General features: G+C 36.8%; 1 protein-coding gene across 4 annotated transcripts in view; it reads right to left on the bottom strand.

The window, feature by feature from the left end:
- Positions 1-360: 360 nt before the first annotated feature.
- LOC107221796 overlaps positions 361-24025 on the bottom strand; it is a 32062-nt gene continuing 8397 nt past the window's right edge. Inside the window, exons 1-4 of one of the 4 annotated variants that reach the window (XM_046745371.1) lie at positions 13487-13544; positions 4654-5220; positions 3648-4201; positions 361-2942 (exon numbers count right to left, since the gene is read on the bottom strand). In XM_046745371.1, coding sequence (XP_046601327.1) covers positions 1880-2942; positions 3648-4201; positions 4654-5112 — 2076 coding nt within the window. In that variant the 5' untranslated portion in view covers positions 5113-5220; positions 13487-13544 and the 3' untranslated portion in view covers positions 361-1879. Of the gene's footprint in view, positions 2943-3647; positions 4202-4653; positions 5221-7621; positions 7706-12419; positions 13196-13486; positions 13545-24025 lie in introns of those variants that run through there. The other 3 variants (XM_015660923.2, XM_046745370.1, XM_015660924.2) reach the window with 3 other exon arrangements.

The following is a 24025-nucleotide window of genomic DNA, read 5'->3' as shown; positions in this document are numbered from 1 at the left end:
ATCGAATAAAGAGAAACCGGGGTAAATTTTATGCCAGGGTAATGACGATTCCTTGAATGTTTCATTCCGCAAAAACTAGTCCCAATAACGGGAAGGAGAAAACGAATCTGTCAAAATAAATTTGACATACAGTTACGGATTGAAACACTCTGTGTTAAAAAGCTGACGTGGCCGTTGTTTATTTATTTATTTATTTTTTTTTTTTCATTTCGGCTGTACGATAATTTTCATCGTTGGCCGATAATCGAGCGATATTTTACGTCATGATAAATGATGGCAAGAATCGTGTTAGTCGTAATTCAATGTTCGGGCAAAGCTTAGAAACTTGATAGAGAAATCCATCGAATCAAATAATTCGTATTTACCATGCATTGTTATTATTATTATTATTATTTTTTTTCGCCCCGGTGATACATACGTCTCACAATTAAGTTAATTAGATTCGATGCCTCTATGTACATATCTAGTACTATACATAGATGTATAATTTAAATTTAAACAGTTGATAATACATAGCTACGTACACTACACATATAGACGTATCGTTATAGGTAGCCATAATACACACACATACATACATAATACATATAATACGTACATTATATACTCTCGTTGGTAAAAATTGCGAACGGATACCTACCCTATACATACACATATGCATGCATACATACATACATACATACATTCATTAATACTTTCCATGCATCTATAATACACACATCGTATATAATAATTACCATGATTATACTACGTCTCTATACATATATTTATAATATTCCATGTCGTGCACAGAATGAAAAAATTCGCGATCAAGTTAAGAATCATTTATATCATCGTTATCTATTGTACAATTACAGGGTTTCTCTAAAACTGATTTCGAAACGGCAACTAGTTTTCGTTATAAATTAAACTTAATCATAATAATCATAATAATAATAATAATAATATTAACAAAAACAACAACAAAAATACACTTTTATATCTTTACAATACGATACTATCGATCAGTCTGTGATTTGGAGAAGTGTCTATCTTTAAATGGAGGAACGAGTCAATAATGACTTCGTCGATCACTGTTAAGTTTTATTTGATAGTGGTTTTCAATTGCATTATGCGTTTTACTTATTTATGTATTCTTGTCTGAATTTTTTCATTCCCTCGATTATAAAATAATGACGAAACAATTTAAACATTGACAAAAGATTAATAGTTGCAATGATTTTTTATTACCGAAGAATTTCTTTCAGAAATATGGAATATTTATCTTCCGTGTGTATCACTCCTGTCGTAATTTTCTAAATATTCGCTCATTGACGCAATTGACTAAAATGATAGACCCTGCGTAAAATTAGTTGCATTACTAGGTGTCAAACTATTTTTTCAATTTATTATTATTATTATCTATGTTTTTTTTTTTGTTGTTTTCTTTTTCTCCTCTTGGCGGGAAGGACGAGAATTTGGAAAAGCTAATCATTATACCTGTACATATACGAACATCAATGTAACCTCCGTTTCAGAGTCAGCACACTGGCACGATTCCAACTCTGGTCAATGTGTTAATAAACGTATAATAATGCTGAGAAAAGTCTTGAAATTTCTGCCCTAAATTCGAGGAGCATTAGATAAACACTAATTGTTATACTTTCTAGCGGCTTATTTTTCTCCAAACCCATTCACTCATTCGAAAGCCGCAAGTACAAATTTATCATGCACGTGTACTTTATATACACACGTACGCCTAAAATCACTGTCTCATACGTACAATAACGAATCAATGTTTATACCTATAATGTTATCGTGATATATATTTATACATAAATATTTGGCACCGCTCTGAAAATTTCACTAGCTTCGAACACGTAAAGTACATGCAGGTTATCTAACCGATCCGCTGTATCCTACCGGGTGATCCTGGACCTCGGAAATTCCGGTTAAAAACGCGCTGCCCGGGATATGATCGAGGTAAAACATCCCTGTAAATACTGCTGGAAGATGGTACGTGAGGCCCGATTTGTGAAAGATCCGAAGAGGGATCCCTCGTTCTCTGGATCATGCTGGGGTCCCTGATCAGTGGCATTCTCTTCCAAAACCTGAGTAGCATTGGCATCTGGCGTTGAGAAACGGGACTTCCGGTCTGCGGGGAATAGCGTCGATTGTTTCCGGTTCCCAAACCGGCGGGCAGCCCGCTCCACTGGGAGTTTCTTTGGTCGGGCTGACCGTGAGTAACTCCGGTGGTGGCGTCCTCGAAGGGTGATGAGATCCGTTCGCGCCGGTTCTTGTAGGCCAGGTTTCCGTTTATACTGTTTGAATTGTCACCCGGGAAGAGAACGTAGCTTGAAGAAGAGTCCGTTGGGTCGTCGGGGAATCTGACTCGACCTTGATTCGCATCCGAAATGGTCCTTTTCAGCGTTGGAATCACCTCGGCGTCGCTGGCGGTTGGCAATCCCTGAGGGACTGCTGAAGAGTTGTCCTTTGACTCTTCAGCGTTCGCCCTGTCCGGTCGACGATCATCACGCGGTGAGAAGACGACTTCGGGTTCGGCCTCGAAGAGATCGGACAGCGCGTCGGGTGTCTTGGGGGTCTTGTGGAGACCCAGAAGCGTCGTTTCCATGATCATGTCGCCCAGGATGCTCGCCTCGCTCGATATCTGGCTGACCTCCTCCTCTTTCACTGTTGGCTGCGCTTTTACCGGGTCCGATATTGTCGGTCTCAAGTTACCTGGTGAGACCAGCATTCCGGCCTCGCTGTGCGTCAGCAACTCCTCCTGGTCTTCGGGGTCAAGTGTAGTCGAGATCAGGCTCTCTTCGTCCTCGAAAGATATCGTCGAGGATTCAGTCGCGTCGTCGCCTGATGTGGTTGCCTGTTTTTCCTTTTCCTCCTCCTCTTTTTCGGTAGTGAACTCGGAAGGCGTTGCTGCCTCCTCGTTTGCGGTACCCTCGGAGCTGTTGAAAAATCGGTAATGCCGGTTAGCGCTTCGTTTTAGATCGAATTATATGCAGTTTAATAATAAGAGGTGAATCGACCCTCGAATGCGAGGTAAATCCCTGATTCAAGTATGGGTTATAATATTCACGCCGAGTGAACATCAAAGTCGAACTTTCCTGACTTGACACTACGGATTGTTATCATGCTTAGTTCGTTCCGCCAGGCCCTGCACGCATGCTAATCCACGTAATGCTGGATCTCGGTCTAATTTATGCACGTACCTATGTATAAGTACACCAAACGACCGTTACTTTTACCGCTTCGAAGAAACGCTTTTTATCTTGATTCGTTTACGCGATCAGGATCCAACTAGGCTGCCAAATCTGACGATGAGCTAAACACTGGTTCGTGAAACAAAATCTCAACATTTATTTTCAAAGAACTCCAGTCGACGCCACCTAGTGAGGATCCGATCGGAGTATTATCGCGAAAGTCATAACCGATCCCAATCACCGTACAAATGATAATAATTATTAAGATATCTGATAGAGCTGGATGTAAATCGCGATTACGAAGGTCTGGGTTCTCGGTCAGGTTTCTGTATACCCAATATGCCGCTTCGTCTCAAATCGCAGTAATAACTCTTGATTCGAGAAGATGGTGAAGAATTCTGAACGTAGGAAGTTAGAAATGGTGAAGAACATACAATTAAAAATACGTACGGAGAATCCGGTCCATCAATTTTGACCGGTACCCCGTGGCTGGCCGTCGAGTTGACCGCGTCATTTTCCTGATTCCCGAGGAAACTCTCGTCATTGGAAAATGTCGTCGTCGTTGGTTCTTCGGGTGTCAAGGTCACTCTGGCCGGTGTGAGAAGCAGCACAACCGTCTCGGTGTCGTTAGTCGTGACGTTTTTCCCCGATTCATAACTCTCCTTGTATTCGCCGCGCTTGGAACCGTTTAGAATGTTTCGAAGGTCAATCGGAATCTGGTAGTTCGTCACCTCGGCGAAAGCATGACTACCATTCTTGATGAAATCAGCAAAGGATGGCTCGTCGCGAGTTCCTTGCTCTTCAAAAGCCCCCGAAAAGTTGGAACTCTTTGTCCTGTTTCCAATCAGATAGACAGTCAATCCCGCCTCCGTTTCGATCCCCGACTTCTTGTCCTCCTGGACCTCTTCGACGACCGCGATCTCGATCGGATCCTCGTCGCGTTCCGGCTTCTCACTCGACGATGGGGGTGGACTGTTGCCTTCTTTGCTAAGCGGTATGCCTACCTAAAAAAAGCACGCCATTTTTAGCTACTCTACTGGTGCAGCGACGACGAAGCTTGATCCATGAAATTCTTTGACCCCTGCATGCACTGCGTCTACGACGATGAACGATGATCGTTTCCGCGTCACTTTGGTAGACAGTGAAACCTGGCCAACCTTTTACTCCACTGTCTAACTACGTGATCGGGCGTCGACTTTTACTTTACTGGTTATCGATGTTGCACTCGATTCGGTATATCGGTGTCGCCGGATTTAGCAGCTATTGTCGCGTGCAGGGCGAACCAGAACTAAGTTTTAGTCGATAAAAAAAAAACCGATGTCGCGTCAATGATCGGTTCAACGATCCGATCAATGATACAAAGTGTCGAAGTGTGTTACAATATACATCCGACGTGTCAGATTTGATGACCGATATTCGAGATATTCGTTGTCGAGAAAGTGTCGCTATATCATACCTGAACAGGACCATACACCTTCAATTCAGTGACTGCAGAGGAATTTGCGAATGTACGGTTCAAGCGTGTGAGAACGAAGTTCTGGAAGTGTCCCTTGGAGTTGAAAGTGATGGTCTCCGGAACACACGTCATGTCACTTTTCAAGCGGTAACCATCGGTACACGTTTTGTTCAGCGATGGAGTGATGAAGACACTCTTACTGGTGATTCGTCGTGGAACCGTCGACGATTCAAAGTTCGAACCGTCCTCCGTCAGCTTCTTGTCAGTCACTATCCAGGCCTCCCATGCCATGTCAATCGGCTGACCCAGACCCTGGTCCGTGTCCAGGGTCCGCGCAGGATGCGAATACGTCGAGTCCTTGGCTACCGGGACTGCGAAATCAGTCGGCGCCGCGTTGCAAAAATACGTTGAGAGCCCAATCAGGGCGCTGAAGGCGACTTTGAACCAGCAGTACCTCATCTTTTGACACTGGGACCGCTTCTCCGTCGACGATATTTATCCTTTGATATTTATTCCGGTGGCCAGATGCAGTCTGGATAACTCCCAACACTCGATCATCGAGTCTACCTGGTATCAGAAAGAGAAAAACGTTGTTAATGCTGTGCAGGTTATATGAATACTGGATTATAAGTGCGGAATGTAATGTCTTGCAAAAGGAAAGGTTTGTTCGAAGTCTTTCTATCTTTTTTTTTCTCTCTACTCGGATTATCGTTGTGTCCGTATTATCCTCTCCGACTCGTAAGTGACTCAGCCCTTGAACCCAATGACCCATCCCAAGGGACAAACAGTTATTCCAAAGGCGGCTCATCCTACTGGATGATTCAGATTCAGATAGGACTGAAAAATATTGCCCTATTTGTGTCTCAACAGAAATAATCCGTGGGTCACGTAATTCAGCCATCAAATTTTTAACGCGGAACACATTTTTCTAAAAGTCTTTCTTAAAGTCCAATTTGAAATTTTCGTTCCACATTTGAATTCGACAGTTCTTATACATGGAGATAAATATTCCATCAACTCTGAATCATCCTGTAGAAGTAATTCGGGATAGAAAATAAGCCCGGAGTTATTTGCTCGCGTTATCTTTCGAAAGACCCTCTCCGTACAGAGCGAGTCCAGAATACTAATGACCCAAAATCGGGCACTCTGCGGTCGTCATTTACATCAAGCCTCGAAAATCCTGAGTCGCGAGGCAAGAAAACAAACATTGCATCCATTTCAACTGATGGGATTTTTCTATGTGTATTTCGAGAAAGGCTCGATATAAGTATATCCATTCACTCGTCCATCCATTCATTCATGGATTCATTCATACAAGTCCGTATCGCGTTGTACGCGCACAACGTCTATAGCTACTTCCGTCCGTTGTATGATTAGCATAATTAAGTATGTATACATGTCTAATGCCAGAGTGGGGTAGAACCATCGTACGGTCTGTATACCACGATTTACAGTTAATACTTGGTACTGCTGTATAAGGAAAACCTGGGCAATTCTATCTTTACCCATCATGCTGAGCCGGCACCTTATAGTTGCAGTCTAGTATGCACCTATAGTGTCTTCTTGCTCCGTCGATTGCGGTTTGTTCCGAGGGTCACGGGGCACTGTGTCTATGCTTACAGTGTCAGCATGTCTTATGGGACTTTACGACCGACTTTGTTAGAAGAACGTAAAGAGGCATACCTTTCTTCACGCACCGAGTCTGCGAGTTGTGGTTACCTGGTATACCTCGTTCGTATCAAATTCATCAGAACTCGCGATCATCTTGTCGTTCCATGCATAACTATATTCTTTTATCTTTTCTACCTGATATTTTTTTCGACAAGAATCTACCGGGACATGTGAACTGACATTGAAAACGGTAGAAACTGATGAAAGGCGTGCTTCTTGTCTTTGTACTGGGTTGAATTTTTTTTAACTCTGATCCTGTCAAATTCATTAACAATCAGGATGTATTAAACTTCTAGTCAAATCTACCTAACGATCCAATCCGTTTTTTAGTCTGAAATTATTTTTCTCTCTCTCCGTTCTTTGGCGCCAAGAATTGTACGTTAATTTACGTTTAGAATTAAAATTGACGTCAGAGGTTCCACCAACTTTGAAGTATATTAATAGAATTGATGTAACTGCGCAATTTTTTTACTTTTTTCTCTCTCAAAAAGAATAAGTTCACATTTATTTGACGACGAACGAATTGATACCGATCGGCCGGTTGTACAAAGAGTTATATTAATGAGGTGAGACGTTAATCTTTCGGAAACGTAGCGCGTACCAAAAATACATTATATACGCGCAAAAGCTGCGAAGAATAATTATCATCGGGATTTTAAACAGCTGTGGGAATTTATCGACAGTGTAGTTTGTTTGAGCTTGTCAGACGGGCGTGCAAATAAATGATATGTTAGAGTTTGTCCAATTCTGCCAGGCAATATGACATTAACAACCACCAGGTTTCTTCTTCTTCTTCTTCTTCTTCTGCTTCGCTTTCGGTCTGTGTACATAATAAATTTGAATTTTAACGGTTCGCAGCAGGTTCCTCCTCTCTGGTCGTTCTCTTTACGTTAGTGCTACGCTCCGTTTCGCAATCAACATTTAACTCATCGTAGTTGTCGCAAGTTGTGTGCTGATAGGTATATGTAACGATACCTACTTCCACATTCGCGTTGTGTACTTCATGTATTCCATACCGATATGCAACCTCTTCGCCTTCTCGAAGGCTAAACTTTCTTCACGGCCGACCGTTCGGTGTCTCAAGACTGCCGAGCTTATACGATACGTTATGTGAATGCAATAATTCAACATCTAGTGAAACGCATTCGACTCAACCATTTTTGTACGACGATGAAGCATTACGAATCGCGAAATTGACTATTTTTATCATAAAAATAATGTTGAATCGGATATAGATCTGACACTCGTTTCACTTTTACGAAACCACTTATAGCGTTTGGATTGTACTATGTATTACTTTTACTTTTCCAGGTTCTCGGACAACCGGCTGGACTGCAGTGTGTACCTTTAGTCTCTACCCCTTCCGAATGACTAACGATCACCGATTGCAACTGGTGAGTATCTTTCTAATCGCAAATCTGTGTCGTGTATTGGACACACTCACGATTCTGTAATGTTCAAACAATGATGAACTTGACTGTGAACGATACTAATCGCGTAGAAATGCGTCGCATTGTAACGTATAACATGACAATCATACTGTATCGCATTTTTACCTGGTGGCTATGAGCTACATAGAAGTTATTAAAGATGAAAAACAAATCGCAATGTCGCAATGATTCACCGTCGTTCCGGAATCTTATCTTTCCTCGTGCCGTGTCGTGGCGTTGTAAGAACGCAGTAGCGTTAAATGACGCGTACAAAATGCCTCCGAGTATAACTGCAGCTGTTCATAACGCTGCGCGTTTACCATTTTTCCAATTCCAATTTTCTCCCCAACCCTTGTTCCCAGCGAGAAAATCGTAAGAATCTTAAACAAAGATTCGAGGCCGCAGGTTTTGGAAAAGCTTTTAGGAGACGGGGTTTTGCCAGCTCTGTTCCAACCCTTCAAGAAATGTCACGATCAGCTCAGGGTGCGACCCGGATGTCGATGAAGGAGCGATGAATCGGCATAAGAAGAGCAAGAAGAAGAAGAAGAAGAAGACTGTAGTGCTTGGCGCTCACTTTCTTTCAACGACTGGAGATGAAGAAGCGGATAAAGGAGAGAGTGAGAACTGGAATATCATACACACAACCACGATCCGTGGCTCTCCGCATTCCGGAGGAGGCTTACACCTCTAAAATTCCAAATTCAGCCACCTCGAGACTAGTCCTTGTCCAAGGACTCCTGGATCCCCGGATTCCGTGGGGACCTTATGCGGATCCATGACCCACTGCCAACGACCGCAGAGATCCCTTGACCCCATTCGAACAGCCGCGAGACTTAAAGTCGATATTCAACCCCTTTGACACAGAGTTTGTTTCCAACTTTGGTAGGAACACGAATGACGAGCTTTTCGCTTTTCTACATATCATCGATCAGTATACAAACTGATTAGTTGGTGGTTGTCTGCGCTGGTTCAAGTTTCGAATTAAGTCCATCAAACCGAAAGCTCAAATTAGAGAACAGAGTCCAGTGACCGGTACGATAATCGATGATGACACCAGCATCTGGAACTTTGATACTTTTCTCATTTCTATGATCAATTTCTCACACGATAGTTCTCGAAGATTAACGAACCGAAAATATGTTATGGAAAGTCTACGTCTTGATCCATTTTTCAAATAATAGACGCAACGATTAACAACGTTTCGATGAATTCGAGTGCAGAGAATTTTCTCAGTCTTTTATCCAGGTTTCCATTTCTGCAATTGAATAATGCTTTTTGGCACGTTATCTTATACCTTTTGTATTTTTATTACCGTTATTTGCACGTGGAGTAATTGTCTGATTGTACTCAACAAAATTGTTTGAAAAGAAGTTTCGAGTCTCAGCGACGAACGAATTTTATTCGAGTTTCTTCAGGCCTGTCTTTTTAATCACTCGTGTGCGCGCCTGTGTGAGAACCATTTTGCATGTGGATTTTTATAATCCATTCCTTCTTTTGTAACTGTTTCTTCTTTTTTTTTTTCTTTTTCCTTTACAACGCTTTGCAGATCCGTTCCAACTATGCACACGCAGATATTATTGTAATACGGAGGAGTGTATAAATACCGCGAATTCGTCGAAGGTGACTTGTCAGGTGAGAGACTCAAGACTACCGCACGCGGTGTTGAAAGTCTGGATATTAAGGTATCTCTGTATACCTGTCCACATCAGACCGTGCAAACAAAGAACCCATCGCGTCCTCATATACATATATACACATACATGTACGTGTACACGTATGTGTATATATATCTTCATGCCCTAACCGTGTGACAAATATGTTCGATAATTACATAAAAAAAATTGTTTTGGAAAAGCTTGTGTACATTCGATCATATCATATGTTTCATTATAAGTATGACAATTTTGTCGATAAATTTTGAAAATAGTGATATTCCGATAAAATTTTGGTAATACATACAAAATGGCTGTATTAAAAATTTTCGGATGAATGGTTACATCATTTTTATGAATAACTGTATATTAGACTGTGTAAAAAAAATTTACATTTTTTTTTCTTCAATATTCAAGTCGTAAATATTGTTCGAAATGACGAAAAATAGATGCTGTCCAAGTTTTAGCTCTTGATATTAATAATCACAGGTGTCTCACCGCGATTTTCTGTTTCCCATTTAATTGTAATTAAAATATTTTAGTTCTGTTTGACCTTTGACCTTAAATATTAATATTAAGAGCTGAAACTTGTACAGCATCTATTTTTCGTCATTTCGAACAATGTTTACGACTTAAATTTAAAAAAAAAAAAACTAACAGTAGATTTTATTCATACAGTCTACTGTATATATTTTAATTTTTTTTTTTTTTTTTTTCTTCGCTGTAACAATTAGTGTCTCTATGATCAAGTAGAAAGAAAAAAAAGTCGACAAAAAATGAACGAAGTGTGTTTTATTTTTCAAATGGACAATATGTGACGGATTTAGAGAAACGGGGTGAAATTTCAAATACAAATATGTTTAACATACAAACTCCAGAAGTGGTCACGCAAAGCTTTGGGGAATCCCCACACCATGTCACATGTATATATATATATCTACGGGGGAAAAAGAATAACAGTAGTGGTGGTGGAGTTGTATCGTTACACGTGTCGTAGTAGCTGCTTACCTACGTATAAACTACTTCTAACACACGTTTTTCTCTGGCAAATTGCCAACGAGGTTGTCTGTTGCAAACCGTTTGCGAACTTATACACACCGCCTCGTTCACGCACTCGATGCGCAATATTTCGCTACTTTATTTACCGCTAGGTCGTGTCTGAGGCTGTATTTAGGTTCGATGATTAGCCACTTTTTCCCTACTTTTTTTTATTCTTACCGTGGCCCGGTTTCGACTCTATTCGGGATTAGAGCTGAATTTTTGATTGAAACATAATTCGGTTTGGGAAAAAATGATGGAGTTAATTATGCGAAAAAAGAACGGGAACGAGTGAAATCGAAGTAGATATTCTGATATGAATCGGTACTTCGGTTCTGTAGTAATTTTCTTTGTCGCGTGTAGGCGAGAGTACGCAGTGCGAGATTCGCTCCTAATCAACCTACATGGAGGGGTCAATAGATGTCAATCGTAGCTGCTGCGGGTAACAGGAAAACTTTGAGACAAACGCTCGTTGATTGTACAACGTGTATATACGTACAATGGGTAGAAAGAGAGAATAGTTCGTCAATACGTGTATGCTTCGTTCGCGTCCGTTAGTTTTATAGTTTGGGTATTGGTTTGAATTGGTTACAAGTATAGTATTTTATTATTTCTACTGATGACAGTGAAATTCTGATGAATTCATGAAGAAAAAACACGGTGTCCTCTGTTGTTGTTTTTTTTTTTATGGAAAATTATAACGCGAGATGTTATAAAGGATCCATATCATTTTTCAGCGGTGTGAAATACTGATGATTTTGAAGTTGTCGTTAACTATTGACAATAGTGCAGTAATTAATCTCTTTGGCAAAGTTACTCCGAATAAATTAAAATTATACTTATGGTATTCGATTATTTATTTATTTATTTTCTAAAAAATTCCAGTTTTGTATATCGGCGTATAAACTAATACCGAATAATATAAATTGACGTTTACAAAGCCTGAAGCATAGCTTAGTCGTCGGAGTTGCAAATCTAACTCTCTGCGGTCGCATTGTAGCGGTTGACTTTTTCATCGAAGCTGACGTAAAACCGCTTTGCGACCCCGCAGCGGTTGACCGTTAATGAGGAAGGTTTGCTTATTTATCGCAAAAAAAAAAAAAAAACAAACAAACAAACAGAGATAAAGATATCGATGAAAAATAAGGGAACAGCAAAGTTCCGCACTACGTATTTAAGATAAGCGTGTATAGTTGCGGAAATTTACACTCGCGTATATGCGTAATTCAATTTAAAGTTCGGTGCAAAATGATCCATAACCGTGTGCGTGATAACTGATACGACGAAAAGATCTACTTCTTATCGTACAAATGGTAGACACTATCATTCGATTCAGTGGCAAATTTACGCACGCTCCATAAACAGCTCGATTTCACGTTCTTTGCAAAATACACTTTACATACATGTGCTATTTGCTTTGAAAACAGTGTTACGGTAACTTGAGAGTACGGTGTAACTATTTTGAAAACTTAGTTGATTATGTTTTAATCTGATGTATAGTATATAATACTATTATATTTCCGTTGACACATTTGGATAGTTGAAATAGTAACACAATTTTTCGTTCTTTATTATTTTTCTACAATCGATTGCACAATTAAGCTTCGACCACGTGTCGCATGGTTATGCAATTAGTGTAATTTTTCTCAGCCTTCGCATTAGTTATTGAACACCAACAAAATTGTACAAAATTTTTTTTAAATTCACCTCTGCAAACCGTATTTAGTAAAATACTTATAGAAGAGTGTTCTTTGTTCACAATGCCTCTGATTTGTTTCAGTAACGCTATTTTTATATTACTCGGTAATAGTTGCCACTATATTTTTTTTTAATGCATGTACAGTTGTTCTTAAATCGAAGCAACTTTATGATAAAAACACTCGCTTGCTTTTATTCCCACGTATATGCCCGGCAATACTCAACTTTACGTCAACTAAAGACTTACTACGCACTAATTAAAACAATCATTACTCACTCAATAATATAGAGCAACCTTGCGGGTAGAATTCGGTAGATGAATTACTGGATTATAATTCTAACTCTGCAACGTATCCTATCCATTTCGGTACCACTATTATATGCTGATTCACTTAACAGCTGTGTGATAGTTGCAACTATTTGGTTAATCACGCTTAATAGTTGTCCTCAAATTGAACCGCGAGGCGTTTGTCACTTGATAGTCACAACTATTTCGTAAACCACTCACATAACTGTCCTAAAATTGAACCACACGGCTTATTCGCGTTATAGTTGCAACTATTTCGTTAACCACGCGTATAGTTGTCCTCGAATTGAAACACGCGCCGTTTTCTCGGCACGTGAAATATCACCCACGTGCTAACGACTCTTTTTGAGTACCACAAGTCCGCGATTTCCTCTCGCTTTGATGTAATAAACAGTAATATATCCCGCCAAGAGAATCGGCAGAGTCGCGCGCTCAATTAGTGCTACGGAATAAAGAACGGCGTGAGGTTGAGCGGACGAAGTGAGACTGACCGGCTCCATCCCTCGGCTTCCTTCACTTCCCAACTACGCGCGGTGTCATTTAACGTCTGTGAGTATTACATCTCCTTCTTGGTTATTTAATGAAAAGACGAACGGTTTTCCCGTTCGTGTATTAATTATTTTTTTATTTTCCTTCCGTTATACACGTACACGGAGATAAAACGCACGATCAACTCACGGGGTTAAGGTTCATAGGGTATAATTGCAACGTGTATGTCCATGCATATCGCACATAGCTCAGCTTATCTACATTTCAACTCGGTAATGGCCTCCTATTCAAATAGAGTACTGTATTATGTGTATTTACACAAAACTAAACAGGCCTTCGAGACGGGTAGACTGCTTGTCACCAACATCCATTCTCACACATCGTATTACACATATATGTATACATATAAATAATATAGGTAAGTGTCTGTGTGCATTATCTGTATCAAATAAGAAAAATATCTTCGAATTATAATTATTGTGTTGTAAATGTTTTAAGCTCGCGTCAATATTTGTATCATTTAGATTACAAAATGGAAAAATACTCACGCGATTATAATATAAACAAAATTATAGTCTCCCACGTGTGACATCACTTGTAATAACTCTGCAGATTTTTATCACGTTTTTTTTCATCTGTTCATTTTTTATATCACGATGAAACTCAATGATCGCAATTCTTGCAAACATATATATATATATGTTATATATATATATATGTACATATTTTTTTTCACCCCTTACAATATTTAATCATCTCATTTATGCGTTGTAATTTTTTTCATCACGACGACGATGTATCGCTTTATGATATTATTTAGTTCATTTTAGCACATCAATTATTTATCGAGTAATTTAGATACGAGTTTAAATTCGACCGTAGCTGTGATCTTTTGAATTCGCTTTAAGTTTCATCGGCATCGAAAATTGACAGACAATTTTTCGTGTAATTAGTTCGATGGAAAATCGTTATTTTCTATTGATAATTTTTTCTCACTCTCGCCTGTTTCGTCAATTTCACCAGTATAAATGCCGTAACGAGTAGGATTCAAGAATAGAGGTGAAAAAAAAAATAAAGAAAAAAAATAAACCAAGCGGCGGTCTATTCGTTGAAAAAATTATTACACCTAGGTAGTTTCCGGTTAATGTTTGCCTTTATTACCCCAAGTAACTATCCCTATATTGTCAATAATATTTAAACATCGGGTGAATTACCCTATGGTATAACAAAAGACTGTATTTAAACAGTTGGAAATTATGTAATTAAGCTTAATAAATAGAGTCTTCTATAAACCGTGGTACATAAATTTTCGTGTAAACATATATGTATATTTACATACAGCTATACGTATGCGATGTTGATCAACAACCGGTACGTTACATACGCGATATGTACACTCAAATGACATACGTTTGTCAACCGATCATCCGGCTGGCATCGTGCAATGTTGATAATTTCGTCGCGTCAACGATCGTGTTTGGTTTCAATAAAACAAGCTTCTTTCAAAGGGAATTATTCTATTCTCGGCTCTCTGCACGCAGTGAAAGAGATGAAATTTCTTTCTGAAATTAACGCGAGAAAAATTAAACTTCTTTTTAATTGTGGTTGTTCAGTTTGATAAAGAAAAAAAAAAAATTATAAAAATAGACAAACATCAATTCAATTATAACACAAACGTATTGCCGATGAATGATTAAACAGCGTGTAATTAAACAATGGTAACAATGGTTTTTTTTTACTCTTCTCAAACGAGTTTCAAAAATCGATGAAGAGAATTTTTTCTCTATCACTCGTCGATTGTCGCGTACAAATTTCATCGAAACGAATGAAATTAAAAATCTTGCAAGTGTATTGAATTTTTCTATAATATCGGCCGCCCGTCTCACAGCTGCACTGATATTTTTTTTTAATGATTCTAAGTGGAAAATCCCCGCAGTGGTCGAATCTCGTATTCTTCTTCTTCTTCGGTATTGTAAACACAGAATAAGAAAGAGAGAGAGAGGGAATAAAAAAAAGTAAAAATTGGGAAAGAAAGAAAATACGGCGCTACGGTTCGTTAGGGATATATCTAAATCGGTGCATCTTAAATCTATTTTTATATATCCAAACGGCGTTTTCTCTCGCCTGTATAATCCACGGGTTAGAATCGTAGCGGAACAGCCGCTCGGTCGGCTTTTCTTTTTCTCTTTCCTCTTCCATTTCTTCATCTTCTTTCTCACTGTGTGTTTTCTTTTTCTTTTCACCGATCGTTCCTCGTTTCTTCTCCTACACAACAGCATTTCATAGACTAACCAGACTTTTATTTTATCTTCCCTCTTCCGAGGCGCCAAGACTCCTCGGCCAGACTCTCTTACGCATATATGTATATATAGATATATATATATATATATATATATATATTCCTCTCCGTATCTTCCTTGTCGGAGGCGAGAAGTAGGCACTGTTTTAAGGCCTGATACTTTATTTCTCGCAGCTGCTAACCGACGTGACGTCGGCACCTTCATCACCGACACACGGATAGATCCCCCATTCGTTCCTTGCCATATTTGATTCACGGATAAATTTTTATTTCCTTATACATCCTATACTTAATTTCTCCTATCTATCCTACCTGTATTGTAAATTGTACGGTTTGTCTTTTTTTTTTTTTTTTTTATTTACATTTATTTATTGCAAATTCGATGGTCACTGAGCTAAAAATTAATCGATGCATCGATTAATCAACTTCAAAAAAAAAATTAATCGAATTATTTCTAATAACTTTTCGAACTGTGGATTTGAAACAAAAAATTTCATAAATTTTGGTACGCAGTCTTGGAACAAAAATTCGATTAATTTGGGAAAAAAATAATCGATTATTTTTGGTCATTCTTATAATTGTAAATTTTGTTTGGTCATTCTTGCAATATTTTCCCCTCAAATTTTATTCCTATACTTCTTGTATTTTTATTTTATTTTTTTTATTTTTTATTTTCAATTTCGGATAAATCTCAAATTTCATTTCCGCGGATCTTACATCGTGTACGGATTTGCGGATCAATCTCTCCGCGCTTTACTCGCGCTTTCGGTATATCCTTGTATCCGGAACTTGTAGAACGAGAGGCGATCATATAAAAGTAAACGCTGCATGTAAGCGACATAGAGAGAGAAGAGTGGAGAACTAATTCTAACGCGTTAGGAACTTATGGTTAATTCAACCTAATTCTGTCTTTCCGTTCGATTTGGAGGGTCCAACATTGGCTGGATAGACTATGCATGATGTACAATATACGTACATCAATGAACATTATACAATTTTGTGTACAACGTTTATATTAAACCCGTCGTCGTGGAGTTTTGGTTTCGAGTTTCGTTCTGACTGGATTTTGCCACGACATTATTGTTCTTAATTTCACATTTCTTCGATCAATACGACGTTTGCCGATTTTTTTTTAAATTAACATCCACCTGTGTCAACAATCGATATTATTACTATTATTATTATTATAGTAGGTATAACGTTCGGTATAATTTTATTATCACTGTTTTACCCGATCGTTCTGCTTTAATTTTATCCACACGTCAGCGTGTTTTTCTATACTACGTTCTCATCATCATCATCGTCGTCATCATTAATTATCTCCATAATGTGTAGTACATACGTTAGATATATTAATTATTATTACTATTGTTATTACACCGATAGAAAAAGAGAAAAAAAAAAAAAAACAGCTGTAAAAATTAAAATTTTACCCGTTTTGCTTATCGCGAGAGGATTTGTTTGGTAGAAAAATATTATTTTTCGATAAATTTTTCTTGCCGCAGGGATAATATTACACGCGACAAAAGCGGGGAATATTTATTTTCGTTGATTTTAATCGACTACTTAACGTTGTAATAAAATTTATAGTCTCTTTCATTTCTCTTCGTTTTCCAAAATCGTTTGCTGTGTTTATTTTTTTTTTTTTCTTTTTCACTCCGAACAACGATCGTTTCACCCCGCAAGATTTAACGACATTTTCATTATACCAGCACATCGTACACAAATCACATAAAAATTAAACTCGTTTCTCTTTTTTTCCCGACCAACTCGCGCTTCAACGACATGCATAAGAAGAATTTTTTCTTTCCTTTGTTACAAGCTGAGGTGTGTAGGATATATATATATATATATATACATACATTTATATAAAATAAGAATGATGAATAGATTCTTGAAGATATATTTTCGTTTCCAGCCTCGGAATATCTCTCTAATCCTTAATCCTTCTAATTCTCCTTGACTCCTTGAAATTTATATTCGTCTTCTCGTTTTCACGATTCTTTCTTCTTACATCTAATCGTTTTTTTTTTTTTTTATTTCATCTCGCCAGTTGATACCAATTTTTTTTTTTATTTTTTTTATTTTCCCCCCGGAACAATAAACGATTTATTTCGCACGTACGAATCTCAGCACGTCTCTTATTTATAATCAATTGAATTATACGCGTGTGAATTTAATGTAAATTATAATATCACGATCGGTTCAACGAAATCGAGTTCTGGCAATTTTCCAATTTCGCTGTTAGGTATAACCGGAAGCTGTAATTTTTAATTTTACTCTCCTGTTTTTCAACCTCATATAAATAATTTATTTCTGTATAACGTAACGTTTCCTGGGAAAATTTTCGTCGCAGTCAGAATTATTGTCGATATTATACAGTTCAAAATATGAAAGATGGAAATTTGTAAGAGAGTAGAAAAAAAAATTTTCTTATTCTTAAATTGCTTCTATTCTCATTACAGATTCTTGAACACTTTGGACTTTGAATGGATATGAAAATTCTCACCAAGATGTGGTGGAAGAATGGTGAGTATCTTAAATATTTTTATACTACAAAATGTCTCTCGGTTTATTTTTCCTTGTATTATCAATTGGTAACAATTCAAATGGTCTGCTGAATTTTATTCTTAAAGAATAAAAAAAAAAGGCAAATCAATTCGTATCCGCGAATAAAAGAAAAAAAACGCAAATGAAAAACAAAACACAATAAAAAGAAGAAACAAGCGTCAGAAAATTTAAAAACGCGAATAGAAGTAAACAAAATGGCAAAAAAAAAAAAAAAAATTGCACAGAAAATTGCAAGCACAATTTTTTAACGCACATCTGATACTAAGTGGATTATTTGTATCCTAATCGCTGAATGGAGTTCCCAAGTGGTGATTTTATCTTCGTTTTTTTTTTTTTTTTTTTTTTTTTTTATGTATAATTCAAACGTGTAAATGTAACGTTATATCGATCACCGGTTGCGTGCAAATTTATTTTTGCCTGTACGATGCTGGCCGTGTTGAGAACACGTGTAGAGAATTGCAATGCGTGTGTAGTAACGAACACGATTCGCGAATTGACGCGTGGTTTTGCATAGAAATTGAAATTTGCAAGGTCCTCTGAAGCACTGCGGCGTTTCAGCGTTGATCGCGAATTATTCTGCATCTCGCGTTCCTTGTTACTTGTTACATGTATCTCTCTCTCTCTCTCTCTCTCTCCTTGTCTCTTACACGTATACAATACACAATATATGGGGCATTCCACGTTAGATCGACCTGACCAAAAGGCTTGACTCTCTCAGAATTAGTTTAGACTTTGTAAAAACTTTCTGTTATAATACTTGTCGAGAATGTTTGCGACTGTTTTTTAAATTTTTATTCAACGACGTTTAGAACTTAGCATCCGATGTAATATATTATACGGAAATCTAGAATGTCCGAAGTTCAATTAAGTATAACTCGAAAAATATTGATCGTGTAAAAACAAAGTTGCATGTAAAAAAAGTTTCAGTTTCGAGTGAGCCTTAACGGCAAAATGTGCAAAAATTTATCGAAGCCGCTGAAAGTTCTGAAAAACAAAATAAATATTCGTTTTTGAGATTTTTCAAAAACTGTTTAATTTTTTTCGTTAAAAATTGCAGAGGTTATTCCTCTCTTAGTGTTCAAAAACTTTTTTAAATTTCATTACCGGTTGGGATTTGATTTCGAAGCTGTGCATTTTTTTTCAAACAAATCGGATTAAAATGCGTAGATTCGAAATCAAATTCCGACCCGCGATGAAATTTAGACAAGTTTCTGAACACCAAGAGAGAAATATCGTCCGAAATTTTTGTACGAAAAAAATTAAACAGTTTTTGAAAAATCTGAAAAAGTAATATTCTTTGAGTTTTAAAAAACTTTCAGCATATTTTAGCGTTGAATTACATCGAATGCCAAGTTTAAAACATCGTCGAATAAAGATCTAAAAAAAATCCCAAATATTCCCGACGAGTGACAGAAAGTTTTCGCAAAGTTTAAACTAATTCCGAGAGAGTCAGGCTTTCGGTAAAGTCGATCTTACGTGGAATGCTCCATACACGGTATTCCTCGGCACCTGCTAAAAGCCAGACGCACAACGATATTTCGGTGAAAGTTCACATCGTGCAATTATTGGTCAGCTTCGCGGTTGTGTCCGGTTTTGCGGTGTTTGCTGCAGGGTATCGAGTATAACTTGCGAAATTTGGGAAAAACACCCGAGGAAAGAGAAAGAGACGCCGCTCCAAAGGTCAGATATATGCGCATATTATCGAAAACCCGGATGCATGCATCCGCTGCATCGATTGCACGAATATACGTGCATAATCGTATCGCAAATTCTTGCAAATCGCAAATTATTCTCGTTATTTGTAACCCTTTAATCCCCCCCCCCCCCCCCCATCCTCCCGTGTTTTCATTTCTCTGTGCATCTTCTCACTGTATCCGAATATTCGTGAATTTTTATTCAACTATTCTAACGTTCAAGGTTTTTTTTTCTCAATGTCTCTTTCTACGATCAGTAATTTTCCTGTTAATATTCCAAACAATATGAATAATCTGTCAGGTAAATATTCGTTTTTTATTTTAAAAATTAGTTCAATTTTTCAATCAACTTCATTAAATTCTCTGTTTTGTCTTTTTCAAAATTTTGTATATTTTAAAACAAATCTACAATCAACATTCGTTTCACAGTTACGAATTTTATTTCACGTACTTTATTAATCCATTGAAATTTTGTAAGCGTGATATAAAGTAAAAAAAAAAAAATAAAATTGTTAATTATTTTTCTTTTTTTTTGATCTCAAGCCTTTCTAGACTCTCATTAAATTTCTGCATCATTTTTATCTTCTCACCGTATGTGTATTGCATAGTTTTTCTGAAACGCGGAAGTTGAATTCGATTGTATAACCGTAATTTTCGGCTGATAATGTTACGTACGAATGGAATGAATAGAACGAATAAAACCTTCGATTTACCGTGCAAACAATTATTTCCGACGAGATTTCCGGCTTTGCGGTGTTGCTGCGGCCTTGCCGCAGGCTAGAGATGTTTTATTAATTTTCACAGCACTGCGAATCCTTCGATTCAAGAATATGAGAATACGAAAATATGCAGGGTGGCCACACGCCTGGAAAACCTGGAAAACCTGGAAATGTCAGTGAATTTAAAAGACTTCGTTGAAAACATTGAATTGTCAGGGGAGTTTTAATCTGTCGATGGAAAAAAAACTGACAATATCGGTTTACTATCTTTGGAATTAGAAATGATTTTTTAATGTAACAAGTTTTCTTTTTTTCGTCGGGAAAACAAATTGGCTCAAACTCACTTCTTTCTACATTATATTTTTCTTCAATTCGAATTGAATTTGAACCGAACATAGAGTTGATAAGCTGAATAATTTAGGTTTTAGTAACTTACTAGAACTGGGAAAATGTTCGAAAAAACTAGGTTTTTGGTCCTGGAAAATATAAAAATGTCACGAAACGTTTTTCTCAAAAATTTGTGGCCACCTTGAATATACAATTATCGAAGTTGATTTATTACAGCGAAAATTGCCTAGCTGATTTTTTCGTTGTCGAGAGTTGTAATTTTCATACACGTTGTTTCAAAATTTTCATATTTATCGCGATACTTGATCCGCTGTTTCGTTAGTAGAAAAAAAAATTCGCTGTATTTCATTTATTACCTAGAACGAAATTTTAGAATCATGATTCTATAAAAATTCTTTCATCTAGCCTTATAATAACACAAAGTAATATGATACATATTTTATTTGTCAGTCGATTTTACACTATTTGAAAAATGTTTTCTCCTTTCTTTAAAAATTCTTTTATATTTTCCCAACTGTTCTTCATATTATATTTGTTTCTTTTATAACTTTCGACACGTTTCTATCAAACATCAGGCACACCTAGTTTTGTTAATTTATATCCCACGTATGCGTACAATGCTTATACCTATAACTACGTAGCATTTCGTAGATGTGTATTTTGGCGAATCGCCAAAAATTTTCCAGACTGTTCGGCGCGCTGTTTCGCATACATATGTATAATTATATTGTATATTTACATACATACGTGCATAAATAGGTAGAAATATCTACGAGAGTCGAAAGGTTATTGAAGAAGTTAAAATAAAACGCCAGAACTCGAACGTCGGGTGAAATAATGAAAATAAGGAAAAATCATGCGGCAAGTAGCGAAAAAAAAAAAGAAAAAGACGAGTCATGAAATTTGAAATATTATCATTATTGTATTTTTTTTTTTTTTTGTTCCATGGGAGAACAAACCGAACGTATATTCAGTACGTGAAAATTATTTCTCGAGCGACGCAGGAGATAAATTTTATACAAACAGGAAAAATATACAGCAGGCCGAAAAATTAAACAACATTACAAAACTGTGCGAAAATTGAAAAGAATTTGCGGGGGAAAAAAACACCGATGAAAGTGAAATTGATAAAAAAAAAAAATACGCCTGCATAGATGTTAAAAAATTTTTTCAATATCGCAATTGATTCTTTGTTTTCCGTTTGTTGTTGCAATTTTCTTCGCCGTTAATCGCATGAATTGAAGGAAGAGTAAAAAATAAAAAATCAAAAATTCGCACATTTCTGTGCCAGATTTTTCAACTCTTGGAAAATTTTATCCACGAACTCTGTTGTTTATTTTCTTTTTCTCCTCCGGTCCGTCGGTGATTATTTTATTTATTTTTATATTTTATTTTTAATATCATCGATACCGGCGTAATAATTTCTCCTCTCGATTATCTCGCATACTAAAATATCGAGTGATTTAAACTCGATCGGTTTGAAAAAAAATAGCGCACCCCGTATGCTTTAGTGTATCTATATAAGGTCGAGTTACGCAAACGCGTTTCACTTAAATACAATATTAAACACACCGATATATATATATATATATATATATATATATATATATAGCTACATACGTATTCACGTACGATCATCAGTTCAAATACAGCTGTTTCCATGTCATGTATACAGAGGATATATGTATACGTATGTACAGTGTTTAAGTTTGTGTTAAAAAACACCGTGGAAATAAATCATCCCACTTCGTAAACACGGTCAAGTGTTCTCAAGTGGCCGAGAATCGAACACATTCACACATTCGATATCCAGAATGTATGTATGTATGGTGATAGGTGGTCAAATACTTGGGCAATAAACGTATACTCATATGCATAACGGATATACGTGTGTGTGTGTCTATGTATATAACGTGAATTTATTATTAATAATATTTTATGCACTGCGCAACAAGTGTTATAATATCGTATGGTTTATGGTGCTCTTATATTGCTTCTGTAGATTTTTTATTTCTTTTTTTTTTTCTACTCGACTATAAATATAATCGGTGGAACCGTTCGATTGATCGATTTATCCATTATGTATGACATTCCTACGGTAATGAAATTAGAGATTGGTTATTTATCGATATCGTGAAACTTTGCTTTTGGATTTTTATGGTATTCAAGAGATTCGATTAGACGGGTTGAAATTTTTTCGAGGTCCGTAAAGATTTTTTATCTTCTAAATCTAGTCTATACTATTTTTTATTTTATGTTTTTTCTCTAAGTGGGAAAGTTGAAATAGTAGTTTAATCTATAGAGTATTAAATGATGTATCATACGTACGAACGTACGATAATATAAAATATATAACGGTACAAGAATTCATCAGCGTAGGAATAATTGAATACGGGAAGAATGCAAAATTGATTGTAGAACGAAGAGTGTTGGTTATCTCATAAATAATGAATTTCGTTATATGAAGAATTCAATAATTATCTCTTTGAATGAAAATGAATAATTTCTTGGAATATTGCTGCACAGAAGTGTGTAATTCAAATTCATATGTATGTATATATGTATGCATTTAGAAGACGAATTCATTTTACGATACGACGCGATGCGATGATATAACTTGTTACAAACCTTGGAGAACAAGAAAAAAGAGAGGAAGAAAAAACGACATTGAAAAAAGTTACTACTTATTAATATCAATGTCTGATACACCGAATGAAAATAACAAAGATTAATCCTATGGTTAATTAAATTTTTTTAATTAAACACGTCAAAGGATAACTGAATGTTTTTTTTTTTTTTCTTCCATCAAATCTTAAGTGATTTTTACCATCGATGTTATGTATATATAATACAGGGTGGGCCTAAAAATACGGGACCGATTTGGAAGGTGAATAAAATCCAAACGTGTCGACCGATTTTCGAAAACTGTTGTTTTTTTTTTTTTTTTTTTTTTCTCCCGAAAGTGGAAAAACGAATCTCGAATCAATCTTCGAATCGTAATTTCGGAAAGAAATTGAGTTGAACATTATTTAATATTGATTTTGTTTCAACCAAATTTTCAAGAGCGTCTATTCTCTCTTTTATTTATTTATTTATTTTTATTCTTTTATTCATTTACCCTCCTTGTATAGAAAATAATTCGCGCAGTATTCGATAATTTTCTTTATTTTCAATTTCATCCCAGGGAAGAGGAATTTTTTCTCTTCTTATCGTCCGTCAACAAAACGGTTATAATATACAAATTTTCAACCATACACAGTGAAAAATTTTCTTTCGTCGCCGAAAGCCGTTGACTTCTCTCTCTCTCTCTCTTTCTTCAACTTTTTTTTTTTTACCTTTCCTTTTGTTTTATCATTCATCTCTAACCCTCGACGCTGAAGACCCGAATAAGACGTCAATTGAATCGCCCGTTTGTAAGTGGGCCAATGGCGTTAGGTCAGTGCCAGAAGAGATCTC

The sequence above is a fragment of the Neodiprion lecontei genome, chromosome 7 (assembly GCF_021901455.1).
Source record: "Neodiprion lecontei isolate iyNeoLeco1 chromosome 7, iyNeoLeco1.1, whole genome shotgun sequence".
Classification (NCBI taxonomy): Eukaryota; Metazoa; Arthropoda; class Insecta; order Hymenoptera; family Diprionidae; genus Neodiprion; species Neodiprion lecontei.
This window is presented reverse-complemented; position numbering and strand designations above follow the sequence as displayed.